This window comes from Botryllus schlosseri, chromosome 7, assembly GCF_051294905.1.
Source record: "Botryllus schlosseri isolate E-star chromosome 7, Bs_hap1, whole genome shotgun sequence".
Taxonomy (NCBI): domain Eukaryota; kingdom Metazoa; phylum Chordata; class Ascidiacea; order Stolidobranchia; family Styelidae; genus Botryllus; species Botryllus schlosseri.
Window position 1 is genome coordinate 12183806 of NC_137242.1, and position 27683 is coordinate 12211488.

At 42.5% G+C, this 27683-nt stretch overlaps 1 protein-coding gene and 2 long non-coding RNA genes across 3 annotated transcripts; 2 read left to right on the forward strand and 1 right to left on the reverse strand.

Annotated features, from left to right (window-relative positions):
* Positions 1-991: 991 nt before the first annotated feature.
* LOC145442231 (uncharacterized) lies at positions 992-4252 on the forward strand. Its single transcript, XR_013915984.1, has 2 exons — positions 992-3347; positions 3403-4252. It is a non-coding gene; the product is annotated as an uncharacterized LOC145442231 (long non-coding RNA).
* On the reverse strand, positions 2724-27521 carry LOC145442207 (neuronal-specific septin-3-like). Its single transcript, XM_080320107.1, has 8 exons — positions 27248-27521; positions 22770-22895; positions 21097-21178; positions 19202-19339; positions 14775-14892; positions 6435-6533; positions 6220-6368; positions 2724-4994 (listed from the first exon to the last, which is right to left on the reverse strand). The coding sequence occupies exons 1-8, from the start codon at positions 27348-27350 to the stop codon at positions 4619-4621; spliced, it is 1191 nt and encodes a 396-aa protein (XP_080176233.1). The 5' UTR covers positions 27351-27521; the 3' UTR covers positions 2724-4618.
* LOC145442232 (uncharacterized) lies at positions 10593-14773 on the forward strand. Its single transcript, XR_013915985.1, has 2 exons — positions 10593-12190; positions 12222-14773. It is a non-coding gene; the product is annotated as an uncharacterized LOC145442232 (long non-coding RNA).
* Positions 27522-27683: the final 162 nt, after the last annotated feature.

The window sequence follows — 27683 nt, forward strand, 5'->3', positions numbered from 1 at the left end:
ATTGGAGGATTAAACTACTTCTACTTGACAAACTGAAAATAGCGAAAAGTAAGTAAGTAGATCACAAAATATTATAAAGTAGAAGTAGAAGTAGTGAAATTCAGATCTACTTGAGTAAGTACCAGAAGTAGAGGGAAACTACTTGAGTACTTCGAAAAAGTAGAAGTACTTCGTTACTGACCACCTCTGCCCATCACATCTTATTCTAGAAGCCCACGGCGTGTCATAATCTGGAAAAATGGTCTCTGACTTTTTGAGCATTAGACCTGTTTTAGCAGACCACCGTTAAAATTGTCCCGGCAAAAGACACGAAATACATTTTCCTCTTTTCTGAACTAGCATTGGTATTTCTCGTTCAATTCGCAGTATCATTACTTAGAGTTCAAATTAGTTTCAGCTCTTTTGTCTGGAGAAAATACATGTTTAAATGTAAAAGCAAGTGTAGTAATGCCTTTAATTTTCGGAAATAAAGCTACACAATATGGCATTTTACGATCCACCATATTTTTTATCAACGTTCACTAACCGCACAAATGTTTACACTGAATCCAGGGATATCTAGAAACTAGATTTCTAGATTTCTAGTTTCTAGATATCCCTGACTGAATCAGATACAACTTCTCCGTATTGCTCTTCGACTAAACTACGGGCCTTATAATATGGGGGAGGGGGCCATACCATGATATTTTCTAAAACGAGCTGTTTGAACAAACAGAGGATTAGTATCGCATTTCCATATCAATACTTTCATTTTCATCCCATGATGTGGACGAATGGTTATGCTGTCGAAAATCGGGTACCTTTGGTATGCATCAATATGAATCAAGCTCAGCAACCTTCGCAAAGCTCAATTTGCAGCTTTTCACAATCCATGCGGACGAAGGACGATCGTTTTCACTACTTACTTACTTGAGTAAATTTGAAGTCAGTCAGTTCCACTTCTACTTCAAGTAGTTTTAAGTTGCTTATGGAAGAAGCACTTCTATACTAGTACTTGAGTAGATTTCTTGACTGATTTGACCACCTCTGGTTGCCATCGACATGGATCCAAAAATAAGGACAGTCGAAAAATTAGATTGGAATTAAAAAGCGTTTCTGTACATACTCCGTATTTATACGAGCCGTGGCATATCATTTTCCATACTTTTCGCCAGAAACAATCTGCTCTAGCAACTCCTTGTTATTAGAAAGTGCTTCATGGATCTCACGACAGCTCAGGTCTAGGTTTATCTTTACTCAGGACCGATACAGCATTTCGTCAGCTCCTCCCCCCAATAAAAAACGTTGGTCTTGGGGCCCCCATGGGGTGATAAACCAGACTTATTCACTTCGTTGTGATTAGAGACGTCGACCAAGATGGAAAAAGGCAGTACACGAAGTTCTGACAAAATCATTTTTTGAGCGTGTGGAGCAAGAACTCCAGTAATAATGCTTGTAGTCTTGGTCTTGGCCGAAGAAAACTTCTTTGCGATGTTGGAATCGGGGAGTATTCCTTTGAACAATTGCGATGTGCAATCGTTGGTGAGGAATGATTGCTGGTGTTTGACAGTATGGAATGCCCAGGTACCATCAGCAGCAGCTGCCTGTGGTCATCGATGCTGATCGACTTGTGAAAAAAGTACTCATCGACTGGTTCGAATTAATCATTATGACACACTTTTTTTGTTTCGGGGTATCAATATAAGTTGAAATGGCGGTCTCTCCTATGGCCTCCAGGTTAATGTCACAATTGCAGATATTGCAAGTTGCAACACAGAGGCTACCAGAGGAACACGATCGAAGTTCTGTAGTTGTCGAAAATAATACAAAATAAGGACGCAAGTCGAGAAAAAGGACATTTCTTAGAAATAAGGACAGTTGAGTTTTTTAAGACGTGGCCGTTCAAAATAAGGACAAATCTTAGAAATAAGGGCGGTATGGCAACCCTGGCTATATACTGTTAGGCTGGTGCAGATATGTGTCTGTGTGTTGTAACCATAGAAGCGAAACTGCACTTTTAAGCCAACACCCGCCCCAAAAAAACAATCGCCCGGGGTCCACCATAGGATGATCGATGTATACCTTCTGGTGGGCTTACTATATGCATCTGGTTTCTATGTGAATCTGTTTTGTGAATGAATTCTGTCAATATCATAGGTTTTTACATATATCACTATAACATTTTTATGCTCTCTCCGCCCACGCGATCAAAGTTTGTGGTAGAGCTGGTGGAGATGACTTTGAAAATGCAGGGAGCGTAATTGTACATCGCTAAGTCATGTTAATTGGTCATGTCACACGAATAATAATATTTATGAGCCGAAATGACGGTCCGCAGAAGCAGGTTGCACATCCCGTGGTAACATACCAAATTATCTGCGGTGACACTGCTATATAACTCTCGATTCAGAAGGTCGCTGGCCTCACAAATGTTCAAATGTTACTTGCGTTAGGAATAATTCTTCAATCTCCTTCTTCCGGAAAGGTGAGGTGCTTCAGTGCAGCGGTTTCATATTCAATGCCGCAACGGAAAATCGTATCCGCAAAAACCCGTATGGTGACTTGTAATAACGAACAAATTTTGAGGACTCCACGTTTAGTCACGCCTCTTGTATTCCTCACAACGCATACACATGGCCAACACCTCATCACGACTAAATTGCAGCATACCTATTCGATGCCGAATGCTAGACAATCTCAGCTCTGTCGGTTTGTATTGAACGACTCACTCAGGCTATCGGAACTGAAAAGATGATGGACTTCTATTGGCAATCCAAAAAACGAACCACAACAGACAAAATATCGACGATGTCACAACCCACGGTTTTGAGTACTTTGTAAGATGAACTATCGGTTGCATTTACATAGAAAGAGATCACTTTTTATCTGAAAACTTGTTCATAATCTGAGTAGGCGAATAATAATAACAAGTAGCACTGGTATCGCAACGAGATGGTATAGTCGGACAACTTTGACAAAATTTAGGCTTTCAGCATGGTCGTTATGGTCAACTATTATACATATTGCGTGAATATGAAAATGGAGCCAACAACACCGAATGGTGAAAAGAACTGTGTACATTATCTGCTAATTCAATGACCAATACAAATGCATAACGGACATGCACATCACTCAGCAGAACCTCATTATCTCGGACATGCCAGTCGTCGGTTTCCCCAGTCTGCAATTACATATTAATGCCAGCTTTCTTCTATCAATTACAGGACCGTCCCCAAATACTTCTGCTTAGGATGAATATTATGGCGATGGCCATAGAATATATCAGAATCAGTGCTTCATTTCGTTTACTTTTTCGACGAATGCACATGTAGAAGCATTGCTAGAAACAAACGCGATGCGCAAGTATTGTCTTATCAAGTCGTTCAGCCGCCCGCTAGAACTGTAAAACAGGCTACCAGGAAGTTTCGCCAATATCCAAGAGATGATTTGACTGAATTCGCAGGATCTGCTTCAAAACGCCTCCGATTCACAGCGGGAGGGAACCAGATGGCAGTTCTTCACGCGTGTGGACGACGAAAATTCGACTTGTCCTATATAGGCCCAAATTAGATTATTCAGAATGCTCCCTGCTCAGCAACAATACTTCGTACTATGGGCCTCCACGAGATTACACGCGACGTCCACGTATCTGCATTTAGCATGCGGGGCGCACAGTAACGGACAGATTTTTTATAGTGAGAACGTACCAACGTAAAAATCATACATATCATAATGTTATTCACGACTAACAAATAAGGCGGTGCCCGACCGAAACTAGCGGGAGGCATGAAGCCAGCGCGGCATTTGCCTGATGTGTGGGGAGTGTGAGATATGACATCTCCCGATTTTGACATAGCAATGTTCTTTCCCTTCGTAACCATATTTGGAGTGATCGGGACATAATCGTAAGTCTAGAAATAGTTTGGTAAATCCAGAATCGACAATTTCCCGAGTCAGCTCCGATTTATGGAGCAAACTCGCCTTGAACGGTGCAGTAAGTTCCAACAATACCATGTCGTGACCCAGTTGGGCTTGGATAAAATCAGACAAACGCGGGCATGCTCGGGATGACAAATTGGGCAGTGGGCGGAATTATTTCATCAAATAAAATATTTCGAGGTGTATTGGCGCCTTCCGCCCCAATTTGGTACGGCGTACAGACACAACCCGTTGCCCGACATTTGAGCGTCCGACTTCATAACCCGAAACCGAACCCCAACCCCAACACTGACCCACCCCTAAATCTATCCCCAACGATAACCAACATGCTCAATTTCCGCATGCGTAGGGGACGCAAGCGTAAGTGTAGCATGTACAAGTGTTGTATGCTCAGATGTCCACGTACCGACAAAAACATGGGCGACGCGAAGAGGCAATTGAACATTTTGATCGCTCTGGTGGCCTAGAGCCTGTTCCGAACGCGCGAGTTACAGTTTTTAAAAAGGAATAGTGAAACGAGGATGTTGATTGCTTTCGACATATGCGGCAGAGTAAACGAACAAAGAGAGTAGTAAAATTCGGAATATAAGTGGCTGTTTTTACACGTATAAGCACGCCACGTAGAGTTTCGAGTCGCGGTGAGGCGACGCCGCTTGGCATAGCGGACCAGCTTTGCTCTTTCCGACCGGCCCGCGGGCCGTTATATCTTGCTTTCAGCCACGTGGCGCGGGCCGCCGTTCTTCTGCATCAGCATGGCCGCCTTGACTTTGGCCTGCGACACCGGGTTTGCGTTTTGGTCCTGTAACTTGCGCTGCGCTGACAGCGCGTTGTTGTTGGCCTGGTTGTGATTGCTCATTTTCGGGGTGCTGTTGGCGGACGCCAGGGGGCTGGACCGGGACGAGGAGGACTTCTGGGAGCGGAAACTTCCCACCGGGGAAGGGGTGGGGGTGACCATATCGATGACCGTGCCGTCCGAGTTGTGGTTGGGATTGTTTTTTATGGTTTCGAGATGCCGCTGCCGGTACGATTCGTAGTGGACTTGCGCCGTTACGTCCTTTAGGTCTTGCAGATGCGTCCTGTAACGAGAGGAAGTCAAAGTATTCGGAGTCGCTACTTAAGTTGAAGTAAAAGTATCGCCATGAATTTCTATTCAATTACAAGTCAGAGGAAAGATCACCAAATAAAAAAGTAAACATTTTGGACCGAGTTCTGCCCGAAAAAACTGAAAAAGTAAGAGCATTAGCATACGTAGTGTAACATCATACCCACTTGGATAGATGGAGTGCAAATAGGCAAAACGTACGTCAGATACTTCGAATAAGTGATTCGTTACCGAGAGCAACTGCAGACCACCAAGTACATGGCACGTACGAACAGTTTATCAGATATTTTCAAGCGTAAGAGAGTCGTGCATTTCTACTAGGGCGGAGTTGGATATCCAGTCGGATTTTCTCATTTTTGACCGGAGCCGGATCAGTAATTTTTCTGATACGGCCGGAGTCGGATCAAAGCCGGATCAGTCCTTCTTGTAAGAATATGAGAGCCTTACCATCTTCGACCCTCGAATCAATAGTCAAAGTGAAATGTTCATGGAAATAAACCATATGATAAGTCCAAGTAGACATGATTACTTCAGATAAGGGTCGGGTTTGATCTTCGAGTTTTTAATGCCCTATTTGCATTGTTTCAATCAATATTCAATACCATCTGTGAGTTCGGACCGGGTCAAGGTGATTTCTAGAATCCGAACCAGAGCTTTAACAAACATGATCGTAATGGGGCCAGATAACTTGTCGATCCGCTCCGCACTAATTCCTACTAAAATAGTGGTTACTCTTTCCTTACAACTATACATATCCGTATACTTCTGTTTTTACGTGGCCTTGCGTACATAGCCCTTGAGTAGGAATGATATATTGCTATATAGTGCGCTCTATACATTATTACATTATCACTACAATATTATTAATATTATTTATTCCCAGTAAAACTGATAAATACACAATAATTCGGGGAGCCACCTGCCGAGATTGAAGTGAACTTTAAAAGTTTCAATTATGAAGTCAAATTGTTATTCCTGTGCAATACATGAAGAATTCAGATTACAGAATTGCGGTAGATGAAGAATAGGCAATAGCCCCACCTACAGGGGTAAATACGATTGAAAATGAAGAATCGTAATTACAGAAATTATTGTGATTTACGAGTGCAAGTGTAATTTTATTGTTATTATTACCAAACTAGGTTCAAAATGGCAAATTCATTATCACCCGACATTGCGCAGACATTCGGCCAACCCACCTTATAATCATGTTACGCAAAAGAGCAAACTCGCAGTGTTTCTCGTTTTCGACCTCTATCAAACCGAAGTTCGTTTTCCTTCCCAACACCGTTTTTCCGCCGACCGTGTAAGAGTTGGTGGCGCCGACCACGGCGAACGGCATTTTGCTCTGAAACAAAACCCGCTAGCTGATGACAAGGAGCGCGTTGAATTGATTGTCTATCTCTACACGTACCCTCAGCAGCTCGTTTTCTTGGGCTTCGTCTTCGTCGGTGTCTTCGTGTTCTACGTTCGGAAACACTTGGATATCGTGTTGCTTCAGTTCGTCTTGGATCTGGAAAAAATTGACGATTTATCGTTATTCTTGCGCATGGCATAAGAATTCCGACACGCTGTTAACACACGAGTTGAAAAAAGTGTATTCCACAGATTTCCAACATGTCGTAGAGTGGTAATCATGTCATACACCCTTGCTGGTACCAAATTACTCATTCACCAATCAGAATGGGCGAAAACGAGACCAATAGGCCTACGCCGATTCTTATAGATATATATCCCAGTGGTAAAGTGGCTTCTGTTTGTGTAGGACAGCGATAAGGTAACACACGTAAACATCACCACACCCCTGGCATAAATTGCTACAGGGACCAGCGTATTTGACTGGTTTTCCCCAGTGGAATGGTACCAGAAAGTGCTAATGGCCGGATTTGCACACTACGCAATGGTGCTTATGTGGTAAATACTCATATTTTTTAACCATGGATTCACAGCACACATCAGCACACGCGCTTTGGAACTATATGCTTCCGCGTTCCTACTCAGCAGAACTCATGAAAATATTTTCTCGCGGACTTTCATATCAAAGACCAAGCATCCGTTGCCACCGTTCTCGTGCAAGACAGCAGTTGGTAAAAGCCTATAAGGTCTACAAGACACCGTGTCTGTAACGCCGACACGGTCACCGTACCGTAGTTCCAAACAAACGGAGAAAGGCATATCGATGACAAATACAACCGATTCGCGTTGACAGGAAACGTGGGCACGCAGCAAGTCACCGTAGCTTCGCCACCAGAACGCAAGTAAAGCTTTCTCACGCTCTCAACAAACGCGGAAACGCCTCTTTTGTGAATCACGTATCGCGCTTGTGCGCCTACGCGACAGCCCAGGAGTGTCGAGATATCCTACGCTGCCAGCCGCCTTAAATTGAACCGTGTAATTTACGTCACCAACGATTTCGGTTGGATATCTTAGTCACAGCGCTGTCTTTTCAGAAGTCAGAGCGGAGTTACGAAATATATTCGTTCCGAATCTCCCTTGAGAATTTTCCCTGTTTACACAGACCTCGCGGTGGGCGTATTACTTCCGAGATATCCGCTCAAAGCTAGCTCGGTGTCACCGCTGTCAGGCGATTTGCGGCGCATTTAGCGGGATAAAGCATTCAAATACAAATACACCAGACGAACGCTTCCCGCTGAAAAATAGCATTGCCACACTATGATGCTAATACTGGGCGAGAAGTAAGCCAATACGAAATGCCATTATAGGGAAAATCGTCATTTCATAATTGTGACAAATATTACATATTGGATCGGATTATAACTCCGAGTCGTCCACAGAACGGTAAGAATAAATATTATGAGGGGAATTCTCATTCTCAAGAACGTACTACTTCAGCATACTTGACAGGCGTCGACATATAATATCATGAGTTTGACATGTAAGCTAAGCAAAGAATATATTTGATCATGCCAATTAATCGAATGAAGAAGAACGAGTGGTTCCCTGCATTTCAAAAGAAACAGTGCTTTGTTCTGCGATTGAAGTGGTAGGTGTGGCTGTGGACTTCTGATAGAGTGTTTCTGTCTCGTGTTGCTTTTACGAGAAAAGTGAAGGTTATTGCTTATTTATTGGCACGAGCTAGAAGAAGCATGGTCATCAAGTAGTGCTTGGTCGTTTTGTATGCCTCCAGAGCTACCTAATATCCTGTTTTACTTGCGATGGCGGAAATGGGAATGCCGGAGTGGATTTGTTGTCGAGTTTGAACGTGAAATTTGTAGAGTTTATCAGATCTTCAACCAACCATTGAAAGAACTTAAGATAGTATAGTATAGTATGTTATGTTGCGACACGCCACGCTAATATGATGTTGCCACAGCGGATCGGTCATCCTGATCCAGATGTATAGTTGTGCCTGATGTTTTAAAGCGGGATGCCCTTCCTCCCGCAGCCGTAGTCCTTTGCATGGGCGGGCTTGGAACAGGCATTGGGGCATTTAGTTTCAAAGTGATTGGGTTTTAGGGAGACATAGTCACCGATACGATACGACTTGAATTTGAGCTTGCATAGTGCGAGAGCAGTCCTGTAACAGTTGAACCATGGCCAAACATATAACAAATATATTAACGAGGTGCGGTTCCTGCTTGAATGTTTGATATTTTTTTGAATTTGCTTTTGTCTATTTGTATGACTATGTTTATTGGAGTTGCATTGATCCTACGCGACCGCACTAGTAGTACAAACGATAATTCGCTTGTTTGAAGGCGGGTTATAGTGACGTAGCATCAAAAGGCTACAGGCATCAAACTCACTGCTTTAAACGGGATAATTTACAAACCCCGTAACCGCGAGTGGCTGACCAGTGACCACAACCGAATATTGGCTACCAACAATTTTCCGCACTTCACTTTGTTATTGTTTTATTCGTTATTTCGGGGGGGGGGGTGAGACATTCTAACCGTTTCTCTAATCAACGACATGTTCGAAGATCCACCTCAATCTTTTGGAATTGGTAATGCTAATAAGCGTGATCACTAAGAGGGTATCGGTGTATCTCGGGCATGTCGGCAAGCAGACGCAACCAAACTACCAAAACTACCCACAGTTCCCTACAGACAGTTCAGGTTGAAATGCGGTCTCGCGGTCTGTATCAGTCGAGTACATTCGTGAGAAATTATGACAAGCAGTACTTAGCAAATATCGTTAGTCTACGTGCGTGCAGTCTAGTAATTCCATCTATATATGGAATGGAATTCAGTGCATTAGAGAAAACAGCACGCAAACAAGACTGTTATTACCGCCTCACGGACGCATACAACAATATTAATCCTGCTGCTCGACGCTTGTAAACATGACAGCGTTTCCTGGTTTTGCGTGAACCTGTGCGCAAGGACGTTGTTCCACTTTCAGTCCAAATTGTGATAACACCAGGAAGCCAAACTGCTAATGAGTGACAGGTAATTTTCGTGGCAAGGTGTGATTATGGAAAGTTCCAATGAAAAACAGACTAGAAACTGTCGCGTCTGGTCTGCACGCAGAAACTAACGCGTTTGCATAAAGACTATTTTGAGACAATTTCCTACGTCAGTATACACACGCGGATGGTTGAACGGAATCAGAACGAATTAATCATATGGGCGTGGAGCAAAGAGGTTCAATATATGTACGGTACGCTGTAAACGGAAATCGTGCATTCAGCTGATGTCTTAACTAATCCGCATTGTGCAAATACGGAAAACAGCACGTTATGGTACGAAATTTTGCTTTCACGATTTCAATGAGTGAGATGGTGGTACGCGTAAACATTACCCACTACATCCATGGGATATATCTTCATAAGAAGGATTGGTGTGTTTGAATCGTTTTTACGCACTGGAATGGATGTGAAAGCATAATTTGGTTACCCCCTACTCTACATGGCGGCAATATGATCAATACACCAATTGCAGACATATGTAGACAACATCGGTTTGTGACTCTGAACATTGTGAAGAAGACTACTGTGACTATATGTTGCCCATTTTTTCCGTCGCTGTACGTTTATTGGACCTGCTTGTAAATCATTCGGTAGCGAGACGGACAGATATTATGCGATTTATCGGAAGCCGTACAGTATATTCTGGGGAATAGGTTGTCCGGAAATACAGATGGATTTCGACTGTTTGCTTATCCACCTATCGCATCACGATAATATTATGACATCACGATGTTATTATGGCATATATGTATATTTTAATAGCCGCATCAGGTATCTATTTTACCTGTTGAGCAACTGACGCTGGAATATTACTAGGAAGAGTTCGCAGTTTCAATGGCAGAGAATATGTTGCCACATCACGCTATATCGCATGTTCATGTTCATTTTATATTGTATGCTTACCGCGAGATCGCGTTATCCTACTCGTATCTGATTTTGTGGCGCATTCGATGGATTTTTCGGTTTTTAATGAAATGTTACCGGATTAGTTGCGCTGCGCGAGGCCTAATCACAAACAAGCACTCGGCCTAACGACCCGTAACGAATAATAAGCAAACAACCTAGCCAACAATGATTCCGGCTTGAATAGTCGACCTTGAGGTTTTCAAAACGATTTTATGTACAGTTGTATTAAATTCCGACAATGAAGTCAGTAGGAAAATTATAGCGCTGATGTGGAGTTAGTAACTAACTCTATTATGGCGCACGCGCCTCAATATCTACATTCTGCAGGTTGTCATGCGAATACTGTCATCATTTTGACATTTCATGGGTACTGAGAGTTGGTGATGACATCCATGTATAAAAACAGGTGTATTTACGAGATTTTCACCATGGCGTGCAGTGCAAATAATTCCGGCAATACTTTCTGATACGTACTGCGACCAATACACCCATACCCTTGGTAGGTATAAATACACAAATACACCTATTCTAACGAGGTTATATTCCGGGGGTGTCGTGCGTTCAGCTTGCGTGTACAGTACAACCTTGTGTCTTCTCAGGTTGGTGCGCTAAATGCGACCCTGCTACACCCCGGTCCCCGGGAATATATATTCATATGAGATGGTACATTCGGCTCATTTACACCCCTCGGTAGGGTGTAAAGTGCACACCAAGATAACGATATTAATATGAATGTCAGCTACATCGTTGGGTGATGGTGTAAAGGTGTTTCGCTAATTATATCTCCTTGTGCGATAAGAAAGATTAAAGAAATAACCGCCGACTTCATTACTTGGCTGCTTCGTTTTCAGGAATCACGAGATAAGCTTAAACACTTAAAATTATTTTAAGGCATATCGGGAATAGTATGGTTCGCAAAGCATAACTCAGTATTGCACAGAGATATGCGTCTTCCAATTTTTATTTGCGATACCAGTCGTACATGGTAGACAGTAAACAGTTTTGCGAAATACCACGCCGTTTCGATTAGAGCACTTGCACAGCTCTACTGTATTAAAATTCCGCTACGTTGCCGCAATATACACAAACGTAAAACAAGTCTGGATGTAATGAGGCCTATCATGTGGTTGAATTACTTTTCACACAGTCTCAGCACAATAAGAATCGCGCATTTACTCAATTTGCAAGCGTATATTTAGGAATGGCCAACTGTTGCAGTGGCGAGATTTAGACTCAGCAACGCAATTTAGTGTAATTATCATCAGCTCGGGAAGTCAAAATTATCGGTTTGCGCGTTTGATCTAGTCGACAAGTAACGCCTTTCTGGAATCATTAAGCTTGATCTTTCCGCTGCGTATAGAATACGAAATGAAAAGGACGATCACGTAATGTTCTTGGCATTGATTTCTCGCAATGGAAGAGGAAATTGATGACATCACACAGGGCGGGACCGGCTATTTTAGCGCGAAATTTTGAAGCAGCACGGGATCGGATTGCGAATAACTACTTTGAATCCCACCTCGTGCATGGGTCGCGCATCGATATCAAGTTGCGGCTTTAAGATGCTGATTGACTTTAGGACAGTGGTTCCCATAATTTATCACTCGCATACGAATTTAATGTTTGAACAGCGCTCCCGAACAGCAGAGTTACATTTAGCTAAAACTGGGGCTCAAAACCATAAACCAGCTTCGTAGATTCGCGTTCCGCAAGCATACAACACAGTGGTCAGCGATATCCTTAAGGTTTGTTACGATGGCTAGGTTTAGGCTAGGTTCGGTGAGAATGGAGCCGGTCCGTGTCAACCAATTTTCCGCACATGAAATACATCTGTAGACTACACGAATTTCGTTTATAGTGTAGGCCTATGTGTGCAGTTCTAGTGGCCCAATCACTTTGCTTCTGTGACACAGTGATTCATGGTCAAAATATAATTTCAATTTTGTTGGTACGGACTGCACAGTACCTTCGTAAACCCCCAATGATACAATATAGGTACAATCTTACAGTGCAGTAGCAGTACCCATTTGAAATTATATAATCGATATTCGGTCTGTTTTCTACTTATCTGAGCGAACACGATTCTGGCGTTTACAATCAGAAAATCGGTGGCACAAGGCGATTTTTCTCTCACTATTGGCAAGAAACGGGCACAATAATTTAATATTTCCAGGAGTAGTAGTCGTAATTAATCCTGATTGTAAGTTTTGACACGCTGCGAAATCACTAGTAGCAGAACATATTGTGCGATGCGTACCGTAGTACGAAACTGCGCAATAACCATGTGAAAACACCAGTTCTTCGCCAAGGGATATACCGATACTTTCGTGAACATAGATGGCAATGGATTTGTTGCTACTGCCTGCTATGACAGCATGGCGTTCGAATAATATTGTATGCAGGAAGTTCGAGGAACTTTCATGGAGCGTAGTTTCGGTGTATACGCGTACAACAACGCAGACGCAGTATCATTCCAATTACGGTTAACGGACATGCGCAAACCAACAAACGCGTGAAAAATATTCCCGAGATCTTTGATTATGGTTTGCTCGTAGCCCTATATAATGGCTAACAGAATATAGTACGGTAATTTGATCCACGCTGCGGCCGGAAATCACGTTGCGACGCGCGTATATACCGAGACACGCGGTTTCGGCATATAGCTAGCCGTATAGGACACTACAGACTACATGCCACAAATTTCACGTAGTAGACACTCGAGACAATACTTTTTGGAATCCCCAGAGGAAACTCTGCAGTCTGCATAGAGAAATTACAAAGCTTCCATCGACATGATGGCATCAGGCTCACTTCTCTAATAATGGCACTAGATATTAGTGGATATGAGCGGACCCGAGCTCGAAATTCAAGTCCAAATGCAGCCCATAAAGTACTTATTATCACGTTCGATTCCCAGACCATAGACCCAATAAGGATGACTCAAATTCAAAAACAATGAATGTGACCATCGACCATCATACACATTGCCATTTCATGGATACAATGAAAAAGATCAGTGGGACTTGACCCACATTTACAAGGAATTCCGAACGCCCTTCAATCATCAATGCACATCGTGCTATTTGCGTTGCAACACATAGCGGATCCGGCACATTCGGAGGTATTTCAATTCCCTGAATTATAGACTAGATTAGTACTCTGAAGATGTAGTTGGTAAGAACGCTGTGCGAAATTGGTGAGAAGTTTTAGGTAAATTGGGTGAAAAACATATGAAATTCAATTCATTAAATTAGCTTTCATGATTCTCTAAGATCGCGATATCTATTGATTCGAGGTGATGATACCATTGATCTCTCTCGTGTAACAGATTCCGCAGACGCAATTTTCATGACTGGTACTGGTGGTGGACCGGAGGTCAGACGGATTCATGAATCACGTCACGATGCAGCTGATGAAGAGGAATGATTTTGAGCCCTGTATACCGATTTGCTCGAGTGCACTGTAGTGAATCGGACGCCGGCCGGATAAGATTTGATACCCGCACTATCGATCGCATTTAATCGCAGTATACTTGACCCGTCGTCTTAAAGTAGCGTGGAACCGCGTTTATCCCAAAACACCGCCCGAACAATGATGCGATGTCTTTTTAGGCAGTCCGGTATCGCTACGAAGATTACCCGCACATATCTCATTTCACATCGACGGCACTCGTGTGGCTACGCATAACAAACGATTACTTCATTTGTTGATAGGCATATCACATGTGATATGCCGGCGGAGCGATTGTAAAACATGATAACATGTCGCGACATTACCAACAGTGATGTAACTATGCAGTATGCACTCATTGGCAAAATAAAATGCTGTGTCTCCTGTACAGTATCTTACGCTGCCGTGTCCGCATTACATCGCAACATCAAGTAGTGAATATATACGCGGGTATTGGATAGAGTCATGAATTTGGATCGGGTTTGACATGAGGTCGGTTGCATAGTTGTCTGACACGCGACCATTTGATTCTTGTTGGTCCTGGTTTGGGATTTCTTTCTAACAATATATTTGAAATGATGTACACGGAGACTGTTTATCAGTTTTGAATGCTACTGTCAAGGTTTCAGGGTATGCAAAGCAGAGCGAGGGGGAAATGTCGAAAATATGATTGTCGGAGATAAAATATGTCTCAGTGGCAAGGGACGTAATTTCGGTGCTAGAAAAGATCGACTCTCAGTTTTTCCATCACTAGCAATAATCGACAGAATTATTATGGGAGGTTTTAGTCATTTTAAAGCGACATCAGAATCTGAACGACAGTAAAGAGCGACTGAAATTTGCAGGAAAAGGTCAATTCGTTCCGTCTGGCTGAACATTTGTACAGTACATATCCAAATCCACTATACCTGTAGTGAAATCTACTGTCGTAAAATACAGACACGGTTGCGTGAACACGATACTCACCACTCTTTTGAATCGCTCCCTCTCCTCGATTGTCAGCGAATCCGCTTTTGCAATTACTGGAATGACGTTGACGACCTTCACGAGCCGTTTCATTGCCTCGATATCGATTGGTCGCAATCTGAAAATAAAACCGCACAGATTAAAAAACGCCCAATATGGGATGGTGCGAGAAAGCGCGCGACGCATCGGAGAATCTCAGACTGATTCGGTATCGAGATGTTCTGTTGGTACCTTGTTGGTGACGTAATAATAGATTTTTGATCGTGATTGTGTGTTGTCACGGAATCGCGATTCGTCAAGAGTGAACTGTATTCCAACACAGATCAAAATTCGGGAGAAAAACAGGATATCGCGTCACGATGCCGGTGCAATTGGTTGGAAAAGTAGGGGAGAAATTGCAACAATCTTCACTCAAAGCCATCCTAGTACTTTCGACCTGACGGGTTTTAATAGCAGCGCAGTCCACAAATATAGGTTCAATTGATCATATGATATGAATATTTAATGCGACACCCTGTTTCATTCCTGGAAGGATTAACTATAAAATGCGGTCAAACTGGCGGAAGATACTTGCAAAATTATGCAGACATGCACATAGCATCATAGCATCCAGTTGCGTTGCTGTTCATAAATCATAATCGAGTCAACTATCAACGCATTATTTCCGTGCCGCCATCATTCGCAATTGCAAACGAACAAAACTGAATTCATGCCAAGACTATTTGCGATTAGATATTGCCAGTTATCCCACGCGTACCGGAAGTGGTGAATCACGAACGGTTTTACTTCTCAAGTTAATATATCCATTATCCAATCGAGTAGGCGTTGCAAGTTGCAAACTTGGTCATACACTGTACCAAAGGGCAGGGCACGACTATGGTTGAATTTGAAATAGGTATGGTCCAGTGATACATCTTCGTTCCTAGGAGGTAAATATAGCACACAAATGCTCAGATTACAGTTGAACCTGCTCTCCTGCGGTCATGCAGCTATGAATGCATTGAAGCGGACTATTTAGTACGTTAGCTATGCGGTATTCATTGGCGAATATGCACAATGCACATTGTACATGTACGATCTTATACATGTTTACCAAAGATGAAGCTACCGAGACCAACGCCAATACTAGATTTTAGAAGACAAATTTGGTACACCAAGATCAAGTGATCTCTAGGGTGAAAAATACTTCAGGAAATGCAAGACAGCAATGCGTCTATCTCCCAATGACACCGACCGATGATCACAGACCTAATTCCGTATGATAGAGCAGCGACACAGCAAGCGAATCAGAACCATGTGTCATGAAAAACAGATGATAAAAATACAATTTAACCGTATTGCTGTTTCGCCTGTTATCGGATCGCCACAAAATGCAATCGCGGTTATAGTTTGGCACCCTTCGATGGCGCCGCAATATCGATGACTTGTGTTGCTTCCATATATCAAGAGAACAACTATCCCCATTCCCCACCCATACCCAATCGCACTGATTGTAAATGCGTGGGAACTGTACAACGTGGGAACTTCGCTACACAGCTTCATGTCAGCTAAGTCACAACAAACCGCAATCTGTTATGCTGTCATATTCGAACTTAAGTGTTCTCTTATATTCGCGTTAGCACACAAAGTTGTTCTCGACGCAGCAACTATCGCCGTTCCGTATGTCAACTGGTTTGTAACAATTACAGTGTAAAGTTTCTGATTTCGCAATTGAGTCACCGGCGCGAAAGCGTACAACAACACTCGAAACCGCATCTATTTTATCGAGTTATCATAAAAAGTGGGTCCTTCTCGACACACTCCACAGGAGTAATCGCAGGCAATATACCACCTGCGGCATGGAATCTAGAATCACAACGAGGCGGCTTACGAAAACGGCGGATCCCACGTGTTCACATGCTCCTTCAAAGCGGGCCGATAAGGGAATGCTCGAAACAATATCCAAGGAGCATTCTGCTCTCCATTACATGTACGGAATTAAGGCCATGCTTACCGTCGCCCTAGAAGTTTATTGATACGGAAATATTGAATATTGTGCATCAACGAGGAAGCGAGTGTGTGAATTGTGAATATTCGTGGAATAAAATTCAAATTAGACTCTCAAGCTGTTAGGAAATGAATGCGAAAGCGAGGTCACACTGAGAGCAAAGAGTGTCGCGGACGTAGCGACAAAAGTTCAAGGCAAAACATTCAGATAACAGATGATCACTGATCAGATTATTGATAATTGTTGAGTAACTATCATTTGCAAACTCAAAAATTTCTTTCTTGACAAACAGACGGTCGGATAACGGGGGGGGGGGGGTACGCCTACATTATGTTATTTGATGTATTTCTGGCTTTAGAAGGGTCAAAAGTTTTCATATAGTTAACGAAGCCAGGTCAATGAAACGATCTGGTATTGCTGCAACCCAATGCGGAAACAATACTAAATGCTAATAGCTAAATCCTAACCATTAGGGCATACGCAATGATGGAATCTTGAGTGTTTGGTAATTAGACATTATCGGACCCCAGCCCTACCAGGAAGTCGTGCAATTCTAATGATCTTCGACTATATTTCATCGGCATTTATCGTCCACACTGAAAATAGCTCGCCATAAATCAATACCAATCGTTGCCATTAGTATGAAGCGAGGATGTATCATCGCATACCTTGCTTTCAGTAGAAATATACATCGAATCAATAGATTTATGGATCTTGCTGTAATAGTTATATTCAGTAGCATACCGGACGCGATGAAGCGCTCGATATCATTGGCGGAACTAGCTGGTCATCATTATAGGCTTGGGATAGAACTACGATCTCGCAACCGCCTCCCGCTATTTTGTGAGTCAGATAGAAACGATGAATCTACAATACAGGTACCTATCTTGTGGACTATTTGCGAAATCCACATTAAGACCTTCGATGCTGCAATCCCAGGATAGAGCAGCATGCATTGTGCAGATGTGCCATCTTCCTTATTATGTCGCGTAGTGATACTTGCTAGGCTACTCATATAACATTTGATTTATCACATGCCATAATATTTTATCCAGCTACTGGAGTATCTATATTTCAAGTACGGTTAACCTAAAACTTGGTGAACGACCATTGGTACAAAATAAACTGTAATGGGCGAATCGACCGAAACATGTGTGTATAATGAACTGTACACTGTACAATCAAGTATATGCTTTTTAGGTGTTAAATTTAGCCAATTGCTGCCAAAGATATTTCATTCAGTCAACCTTGCCAAGCCAATAGAGCTATTGAGCTATTGAGCAGAAAAGACGCTCGGCTGGCAGGTTGGGAGCACTAACAATGGCGCAAAGGTTCAGCAGAAACTCTAGCTCGAAACAGCCTCATCCACATCACCACGAAGTCTTCCCACACCATGTCAATGCCTCCCGCATAACGCTAGCTAGGCATGATGCATGACCCTACCATACGAGGACTCAGAAAGGAGTGAAAAAGCAGCAGAGAATTCTCCCACATTTCAAAAACGCGATGTTCGATATTGTGACACTTTGACAGGATAGAAATTTGTGCTAAAAACCTACTATGGTCGACGTCATAGATTCGCTGTGGCGTCACATTATGACGTCGCAATTTCACAATAGAAATTGTAGGGAAAAGCGTGACTTTTAACCCGGCAAACCGGTTGGATGTGTCATGAAAATGACAAAACGGTAGATGTATGCGAAATCGAAAACCCTTTCAGAAGAAACAAGGTGATATTACAGTGCCTCACTCCCTACAACACCGTCACCGACGGTCGTGATACGATACGAGCTGCCGTATTCACGCGATACCAAGAAACCGATGTAAGATTGATATTCTCACGCTCGCGATAGCCAATATCAACAAACGTTGTGATAAAGTACACTGACACTTCAAATAGCGAAAATCAAATCGCCAACGCGAGGATTGACCCGGGTTCAAAACTTCACAATGGAACAATATATATGTATATCTAAAGCTAAACTAATACTCCTTGTCTAATCACGGACTCGGAGGCAGTCCGTAAAAACGTAGGTCCGAAACGACGTTTAGACTACGCTGTGACGTCATAGTGGGATAAATACATCACCCCTGTAATCCCAAAATTAACTGTTAGCCCTAATCGCAACCCCAACTTTAACCATAATCGCAACCCCAACTTTAACCATATGTTCACTAGCGTTTTAAAGGTGTACACTGTACAGATTGTACACTGTACAGTCAAAGGGCAAGAATTTCAAAATAGAAAAATCGAAAGCTACTCGGATAGTCGGATGTTACTACGTTTATCTAGCAAACCGTACTTCCCAATGCCAAGAATCGAAAATCACACGGCGCGCAGAAAGTCGCATTTGCTCTCAGTCGGACCAAACGCACCCCCCACCCCACCCCCCCTAACCGGCCACATCCCGACTAACGAACCACAAATGTCATCACTTACGAGTGTCCCGTTGGCGCGATGAAATATATGCAGCAGTGCACTCGCGTGTCGGGAATTCGCTTGCTTCTTTTTATTGAGATCTCCTCGTTAAGAAACTTCTCGTACTGTTCGTTGATATATTTGGTGACGGGAATCCAGCTGAAAAACGACTTTACGCGTCAAACAACTGGGCAAACCTGATTATGGAACAGCAAGGGGTGGCTATAACATCTCCAGCAAATGGCCCTGGAGATCTTCCACCAAAAGCGTTATACCATAACTTGTAAATACAACACAGGGTAAACGAACCAATACCGGTATGTCAGGTACAGAGATGACTGCCGGTAAATAATTGAGAATGAAATATCGTCGATGCCATGTATTAAGGAAATGTTGTCAAACGCACCACGCAGTGCTGTCAAATTTATTCCAAGCATGCGCCACATAATAGTTATTTCCGAAAGTAGACCCAAACCACCTAATACGAACAGGACGGTGACTGACACGGAATTAATTGATCCGTAACGGTCACATGACTCAACTGTAGCGTATCGCAAGTCACCAGCTATTGATCTGAAATCCATGCTTTGGTTTCGGGACTGAAATTTCTGAATATAGCAGTAGGATTAGTACATGTGACGGGTATAGGATAATTCGGTATAACGAACGGGACACTCCTATCGCGATCGCTAGCAGGAAGAATACATGGTAAATATTTGATCGCTGAGACGGAGCATACATTACATCATACGGCTATCTTTATTCCTCAAATGTAAATATTCGGCGAGTGGCACCAACACTGCGCGTAAACTATGGAACTATTCTACTTATATTTGGATAATCTTTCCGCCATATCACAATAGATGATGTACTACAGTCTTTCTTTCATACAGAGCTGGGTTTGAGTCAGTGCAAGTTTGGTGATACCGGCCCGGCTCGCGACTAGACAGCGCACGTTTTCGTGTACTGGTGCCCGCAATACGCACACAGAATACCAGGCCTAGACAATGAGGTGTCGGTGATTCAGGCCTGCATATGTTACCACGGCGTCCGACAATTACGTGTGGTTAGAGTTGTGCCGGAGCCAATGCGTGTTGGGAATTCCAAACTCAAGAAACCGCGTGCTGATCTCAAAAATCAACTTAAAGTGTCGAAAATATACCGTGCGCTTAGCGCATTTATTGTTGTTCGATCCACCTGTCCTGTCATTAAATCGAATGGAATGCGTGTATCGCCAAGTTCAATGAAATCTACGGATGACTTTCAGATTTTCCTGACGATTTACAGCATAAAAGGTTTCCCCAAAGTTTTTCGCGCTACAGTTTATCTGCTCATGTTACCATGAAACAGTTATACTGCTAGCTGCCTCATCTAACAGCCAGTCACTGTCAATGTTGACTGATTGACAATGACCTGGAGGCTGAATTTAATATATTATTGTCAGCATGAACATTGAAGAGATTAGACCTGCCACATTTTGTTACTGGCGATGTAAAGTCACAGTCAGAGCCCATCACCAGATCAATGCGTGTTTGGAAAGAAATTGCTAATGCTCCGCAATGGTGATGTCAACAATGAGTCAGCGTAAATCTTCGACGCAGTAAATTAGAGCGTAAGGACATTTAAGACTGCTTGGCATGATCGACTTCATGTCATGAGAGCCATAGCGCTTAGACGTAGACGGTGTTAACGGCATGTTGTGACGGAATTTGGATGATGATTACACCGATGTTTTGGACAAGACTTTGTCTAAATTTCACGATAATCAAATGCCACACGGAATCACAGCAGCTGTAAGCCTTAGACGTAATGCGATACCAAGACCTTGGAAAGCGGATGATCGCTGGAATTCCTGTCAGCAATCACTGTGAGGCACGAATAGAATACTTCAATGATAAAAATACGCATTAACATACCAATTATCGTTATTGATGTGGTCGCCAAATCCCGGTGTATCCGTCACAGTCAGTTTTAATCTGATACCTTTTTCTTCGATAACTGAAAATTGCAAGATAAACTTGAACAACTCACTCAGATCAAAGTTCAACACTACTCTGTTTAAAGCTGTGATGGCTCGGTGTTGCCAAGCGCTGAAAATAGGGGTCAACGGTGTATCGTCTGTGGGTGGCCTACGTCGCAATGCGAATAAGCCTTAAAAATAAAATGTATTCGATTGTTTACATTCCGGGCTGCCGGAATTATTTATCAACACTGGGAAAAATAACTCGTAAATATGGTGGGGATGCGACTTGACGCACGGTAAATGTTGATTTAGGAAACGCATATTTCAACACACCACACAACGAACTGCGATCGGTAGGCTGACGAGTGCCGTGATTGTCTTCAAGTGTTCAAGACACAAGTTCAACCAAACATAATATCTGTATTCGTGTATAGTCATGATTACTTTTTCGCGCCATCGTAATAGACTACTTCGTCAACTACGTTGATGCAGTAGTAGCCCCATGTTTGACCCGGAGAGTAATATAGCCCCGAAAGGTACGTAAATGCTTTGGTGGAAGAGATAATTCATTGCTTGCACTGTAATCGACGGAAATAGCATGCATATGCAATAATACATACACGGTAGCTGCGAAATTCTTCCATGTTGAAATTGGAATACAAGCTACTGGTGCAATTTTACTAAACCAGGGCGGAAGAATTGGATTTGTTCCCGTTGATGAATGTTATCGGCAAAATCGTAGTTTGTGAAGTTAGCTCCCGGGTGGAAGTGTGTGGTTTTGTGAAAATTCCTGGCATGTGATAACTTGCTACACGACCATACGGTAAGGATAACATTATCAGAAAAAAAGATAAATTGTAGTCCTATGTAAATGCCGCGAACTGCCTGTGTTTACTCAAGGATAACCTAGCGATTCGTATTCCGAGCATAGGTACCCATCGTGTCCTATTCAAGTTGATCTATGTATCAGTCGAATAATTAGAATAGAGAAGTCCTCAATTGAGAGTAAAATAGTTGTAAACCACCCACCCCCCCACCCCCAGAAAATCGACTGCTATTATACACGAGAGTCCGTGTAGTAGGGAATTGGAGGAGGGTAACTGCAAATGTCGGTGTTCAGTGCGGTTTCTGCAGCATCATTAAAAGTTACGTTCCGTCCGGAGCAATTCAAAGTAATGCTACAGAACGGGAATATTATTTTTTCAGCCGATCATCAATTCTCCACTACACACCCATGCTTAATTGACAGACTTGCAATTAAGCCTATATTCTCAATACCCGGACAGACACCGTGAAAATTGTAGCGGAATCCCAATAACGCAAGGACACGCACTAATGACATAGCAAAGAAACTGTAATAGCAAGCCGAATAAAACGCGAAAGAGCACACTTTCAAATCGCCGCTTCACAAAAACCTGGCACGGCATCAATGCCAATAGCATTGCGCTGAGCGAAAAAGTCGTTTCAGACATTGCAATTCGTGCCGCCAAGCCGCAAGAATCACATATAATTACACTTGGAATGTCGTTTTCGTGGTGATGAAAATAGCCTGTTTGTTTTAGTAAATAATAATCAGAGCGTTGCTAAATTATCGTGTATCATTACATAATCATCACATGTACTCACCGTGGCTGATTGATTTGATTTCGACTGTTTTCGGGCATGTGTACTCTTCCTTGTTCACTACGCGTCTGCTGATTTTCGATTTGAACAAGGTGTCGATCAAGGTCGATTTTCCTAGACCAGAAGTACCTGAAACAGTAACGATAATCTATTTATTCGAATGTTGCTGCAATCTCATATGACATGGGGTTAACGAGAATGAATTCTAATCTCCCGAATATGAATGCTTTTACGAAGGAGAAACAGACTTTCTGATAGGATTGATATATCAAACTTCGCTCTTCAGTATACAAATGCTAGGCACTTCTAGCACACCACGTGATGAATTCGGTACTATCTAAAAGTGTCAGCGGAAAGTTATGAATAGACATTCAAAATCTTGTCCGGATCCGGAGATTCCACGTTGATATTCAAACACATTCAATACCGGGACTGGATTCACTTCACAACCAGTAAGTCAGAATCCGAGACCGCAGTTGTAAAAGGAAACGCGAGACACTCGACAACGTGTCACATTGGACATTAGCTAGCATTACGTAACAGTGTAACGAATAACGATACTGGATAATTTGAAGCATGGCGCATATCATATTTCCTAAATTGTCTCCCATTCCGTCGACTTCAAAGGCAAATGGGGTGCATTAATCCGATCAGGGTATAGGATCATTGTAATGCCTCGTATTCTCCTACAAGAGTGATTGTGCTCTGACCTACATATTGTACGGATTTGGGTATGGATACTAGCCAGCGAGAATGTTTTGATGTGGTCTCAAATGTGGCATTCGACCTCATCGTTCATTAGCTCGACTTTGACACCACACCGGATAACAAGTATTGATCCATCGACATAGCGAGACCACCTACTTGTTTTTACGTCCATTTACGTTCTCTTGTGCACTGCGCAGCGACAAAACCCGGTAAGGCCTCATGCAGTATGGGATGTAGTAGCTATCCATTAAAGTATAACTTCACAGCGTAGAATAATAATTATTGACATTGGACTAACTGAGAATCGCAACTTTTTGTTCGACCGTTTATTAATTGATATCACTCCCATGAGATAACTATATGCTTGTAATACGGCTGCATTGAGGCTCACCAGGACGCTTGATTTTTAGCAAACCCAAATTCAACTCTAAAATGGGAAGTATGGCGTCGGAAATTATGGAAATTTAGGACCATGTAACTGTTACAACCAAAATAGAATTTATAGACAATTTCCAAGTGAATTAATTGAATGCTCTAAATCCGATTATAGCAAAGTACCAAAATCGGATATAGCTACTTTGGACTCGGAGAATTAACACGCCAGGGTCAATGACAGCGTTGAAACCGTATCTGTCTGAGATTTTCCGTGTGACCGAGCGGAATTCCCTTGCTTATAGAGGGCGCGTTGTGTGTGCCGACTGAAACAGCTGATCGTGACATTTCAAAAACAAATGTCATGTCGCTCGAAATAATGCTTTTATCCACTCAAAATTGAGATGCGACATAAAACGTGACGATCGCAATGTTTGGCAACGTACTTGGCGCGTGATGTTTTGCTCGTAAATGTGTCGGAAGACTTCATGATATACACTTTCTTCGATAGACATTACACATTCAAGTATGCTGCTTTGGTATCGCGGGTGTAAACGTTGGACGCAATCAAGTCTTGCAATGTAATACGACGGTTGTCCACCATCACCTTTTCTTCTTATTAGCACAATCTATATACGGTATGTCGAATTGTTTGAACGCTGATAATAAATATCAGAAGTCACACATAATGGACTCTTTCGTGATGTCAATGAATGATAAGTTGATTACTGATACAATGAGAGTGAATACGATCTATAACTTCCGATGTCGCCATTCAAATTTCAATTTCACAGATACAGTAACGGTAACTGCCAATCTGCCAGTAAAGCTGACTGCGCGTAGTAGTGTAGCCTACTGTATGTTTTGGAAAAATTAAATTCTTTTCTACAGTTTTCCGATGTGATAAGTGCTATATGAAGTCTGAAAACGAAGAAATACGCAGCACGCCAGGTGCCATGCTGACGGGCGCTCGACATTGAAATATAAAATTGCAAGAAATACGAGATGCAAACCTTATACTGAGTTGTATGCAAGCGACACCTCTGCCACCGAAAATTCAGAGTAAGAAACATAATTGCCAGCTGAGCAATGCGCGCATTTCAAAGCCCGCGAAAACGCCTATATAGCAGCGGCGTTGTACCGTTAGATGCACAATTGTAAAATCCATCGCGAATCGCCAAAAGGTATCCTTTGTACCAGGAGTGTGCGTTTCGATTCGCACTTGATGATAATTAACGCTCTCCAAATGGCGTGTTACAACACTTCACAATACCGCAAATGTAAGCGAACCTACCACAAGTCTGGTTTTGTACGCTCAAGACTGGAAGGAATATATGTCAGCACCGATGTAACTTATGCGATGCATAGTTAGTATCAAAGGTCGCAAACAGATAGCTTTCAATACCGACTAACGTCGTGTAATTATAATACAGCCACCTGGTATTTTAAGTTAGCAATTAAGTGACCACATTTCGCAGCTGAATCCCGACTTCAGCAGATCGCGGTGAAAATGTCGAAACCAAACGTTTTCATTAACATAACGACGATTGAAAACAATGCACGGGTACATAGAAATAAGCGCTGCCTTATAAACGGCAATTTACATTACTTGAAACGGACATTTTCACTATTCACTGCGCGTGATTGACACCCAATTAATTAATGTTGAATAAGCATCACAATGATTCACATTATATAGGCCTACTGGAGTGGCTCATGACATTAATTCCAGTCACGGGCCCATTTCAAGCATATCAAGCCTCTGGATCCCTACGCCTAAATCTTTCAAACTTACCCTAGACAATAATTACATAGACTAAGTAATTTACGCATCGATATATATATATATATATATACAACTAGCGAACACTTGATAGGGACATGACCGTTACAAGCAGCAGGGCCGTAACCATAGTTTTGTCGAGACACCAAAGAAAGATTTGCCGTCCATAACGTTCAACGCGCGAAATACGAAAAGATTACGAAATTGTCAAAATCTTCCCCGAAATATTCACAACGTTGTAGTGTTTGTACGCGACTTGAATTATGGTGTCCGGGTGCAGTATCGGTGGTATTTACTGTGGGTTTTTGCTTCAACCCATATGCAGCAACTGCAACGTTGTTGTTATGTTGCAGATCACCAAATGTGATATTATTCGCCAGCTATTTTCCAGTCGGATATGGACTTCGTATCAAGTTACGCAACAGGACCGGGTTATACCGCCGATCGATTTGCTACTTGAAAATGATATCAAATTTCAAGAACGCTTGATCTGCCATGGCGAGAACAGCGATTTCAATCCAAGTAATTGGTTAACGAGCGACAAATCCTGCCGACCTATCGAGAGAGCTCACTATCGTTACACAAAACTTGAAACCACAAAGACTGCTATGTAAACACACCAGTACGGTTTGAATGCCTCGAGAGTAGTTGTAGATTCAAAACAATGTGTTAGCTAGTCAACGCAGAATAATACTCATCGGAGTAGCTATAAACGAACGTGATTCCACGTGGGATACCGGCAGGCGCTTGGTTAATGAATGGAACAGTTGTTTAATATCTGATGTTAACCAACACTGCTTACAGCTTCAAGCAGTGTAGTAGTTGGTGGTTACTATCAAGCCGCGACCCTAGGACAACGACGGACAACGACGGGGCGCGACGAAGTCATTTCATAGTCGAATTACATGGATATAAACTGGGAACTTACGACTCACTGCGATTTTGATAGATACAAAGCACTAAAGGGCTGCATTTAACAATATGAATATACCACTCATCGTGTGGATCAGATGACAGACTGGTATAGCATAATCGTACAGGTTTACAACCAGTCCATTTCCCACAGGGCCATAAATTGATTGATCGTAAACGGGAGGATTTACTCTCCAGACGACACCACATCAGCTATGCGCATTAGAATATATTACCGCAATATGTAGAGAGAAATAGTTTTCCGCACTATGTAACGATGAATGTGTACTTCGTTGCATACACACTACACAGTGATACCGCCAACTCATTTCTAATGCACGCCTCGACGCTACAATCACAATGCAAGTGATTTAATGTGACATTGCACTCAAAAATATCACACTTTTTCCGTCACAATCAATGGCAGAGTGAGCGTGGTGCAGAAATATGACATATTCTCGTCTATTAGATTCGCACGACCCACTAGGATTAACGATTCGAATGATGGTGGATCAACAGACCGTTTCTAATCCCCGACAATAATGTGACCGCTAATACGAATTCAGGGCGCCAAGTATTGTACTGCAATAACGTTTGGAGGAGGTATGAAATTGATATGCGTGCGGTGACTGCTAGGTTGAGTATAACGGGTATGAATAAATTAAGTACAAACAGTGCTACCCAACAAATTTGTCTCGTCCCTTACCAACCACCATCACGTTGAATTCGAAGCCTTGTTTCAGCTCCTTTTTCCGTATTTGTTCTGTCAGGGTGTCGATTCCGATATATCCCTCGAGAAGCGTCATCATCTCTTTCAAGCTCCCAAGCTAAATCCACATACGCGTATAATGTCCGAATCCGAAACACAGTTGCGAGTTGCAGTTAAATCCACAGATATAGGATACCCAACCAGAACACTGGGTCCGGATTCGAGCAGATTGTCGGCGGACTATTTTACTATGATCTGCAAATACCATACATACAGCGTAAACAATGCTTCACAATGTGCATTGATAGATTATACGGCACGAGGTGTCGGCAGCGTGCTGCAGATGTTAATCAACGGGCGTTAATGGATAACGCCTAATTTGCTTGTGCGTGTGACCTGCAAGAGTTTATGCTAGCCATTTAAAAACACAAAC

Bases quoted from the DNA above. Each gene is read 5' to 3' on its own strand.
- LOC145442207 (XM_080320107.1), bottom strand. From the start codon at position 27,350: ATGATGACGCTTCTCGAGGGATATATCGGAATCGACACCCTGACAGAA. The intron at 22,896-27,247 runs GTAAGGGACGAG...TTACTGTTTCAG, and splicing joins ATTCAACGTGATGGTGGTTG to GTACTTCTGGTCTAGGAAAA. The intron at 4,995-6,219 runs GTGGGTTGGCCG...CTCTCGTTACAG, and splicing joins TTGCGTAACATGATTATAAG to GACGCATCTGCAAGACCTAA.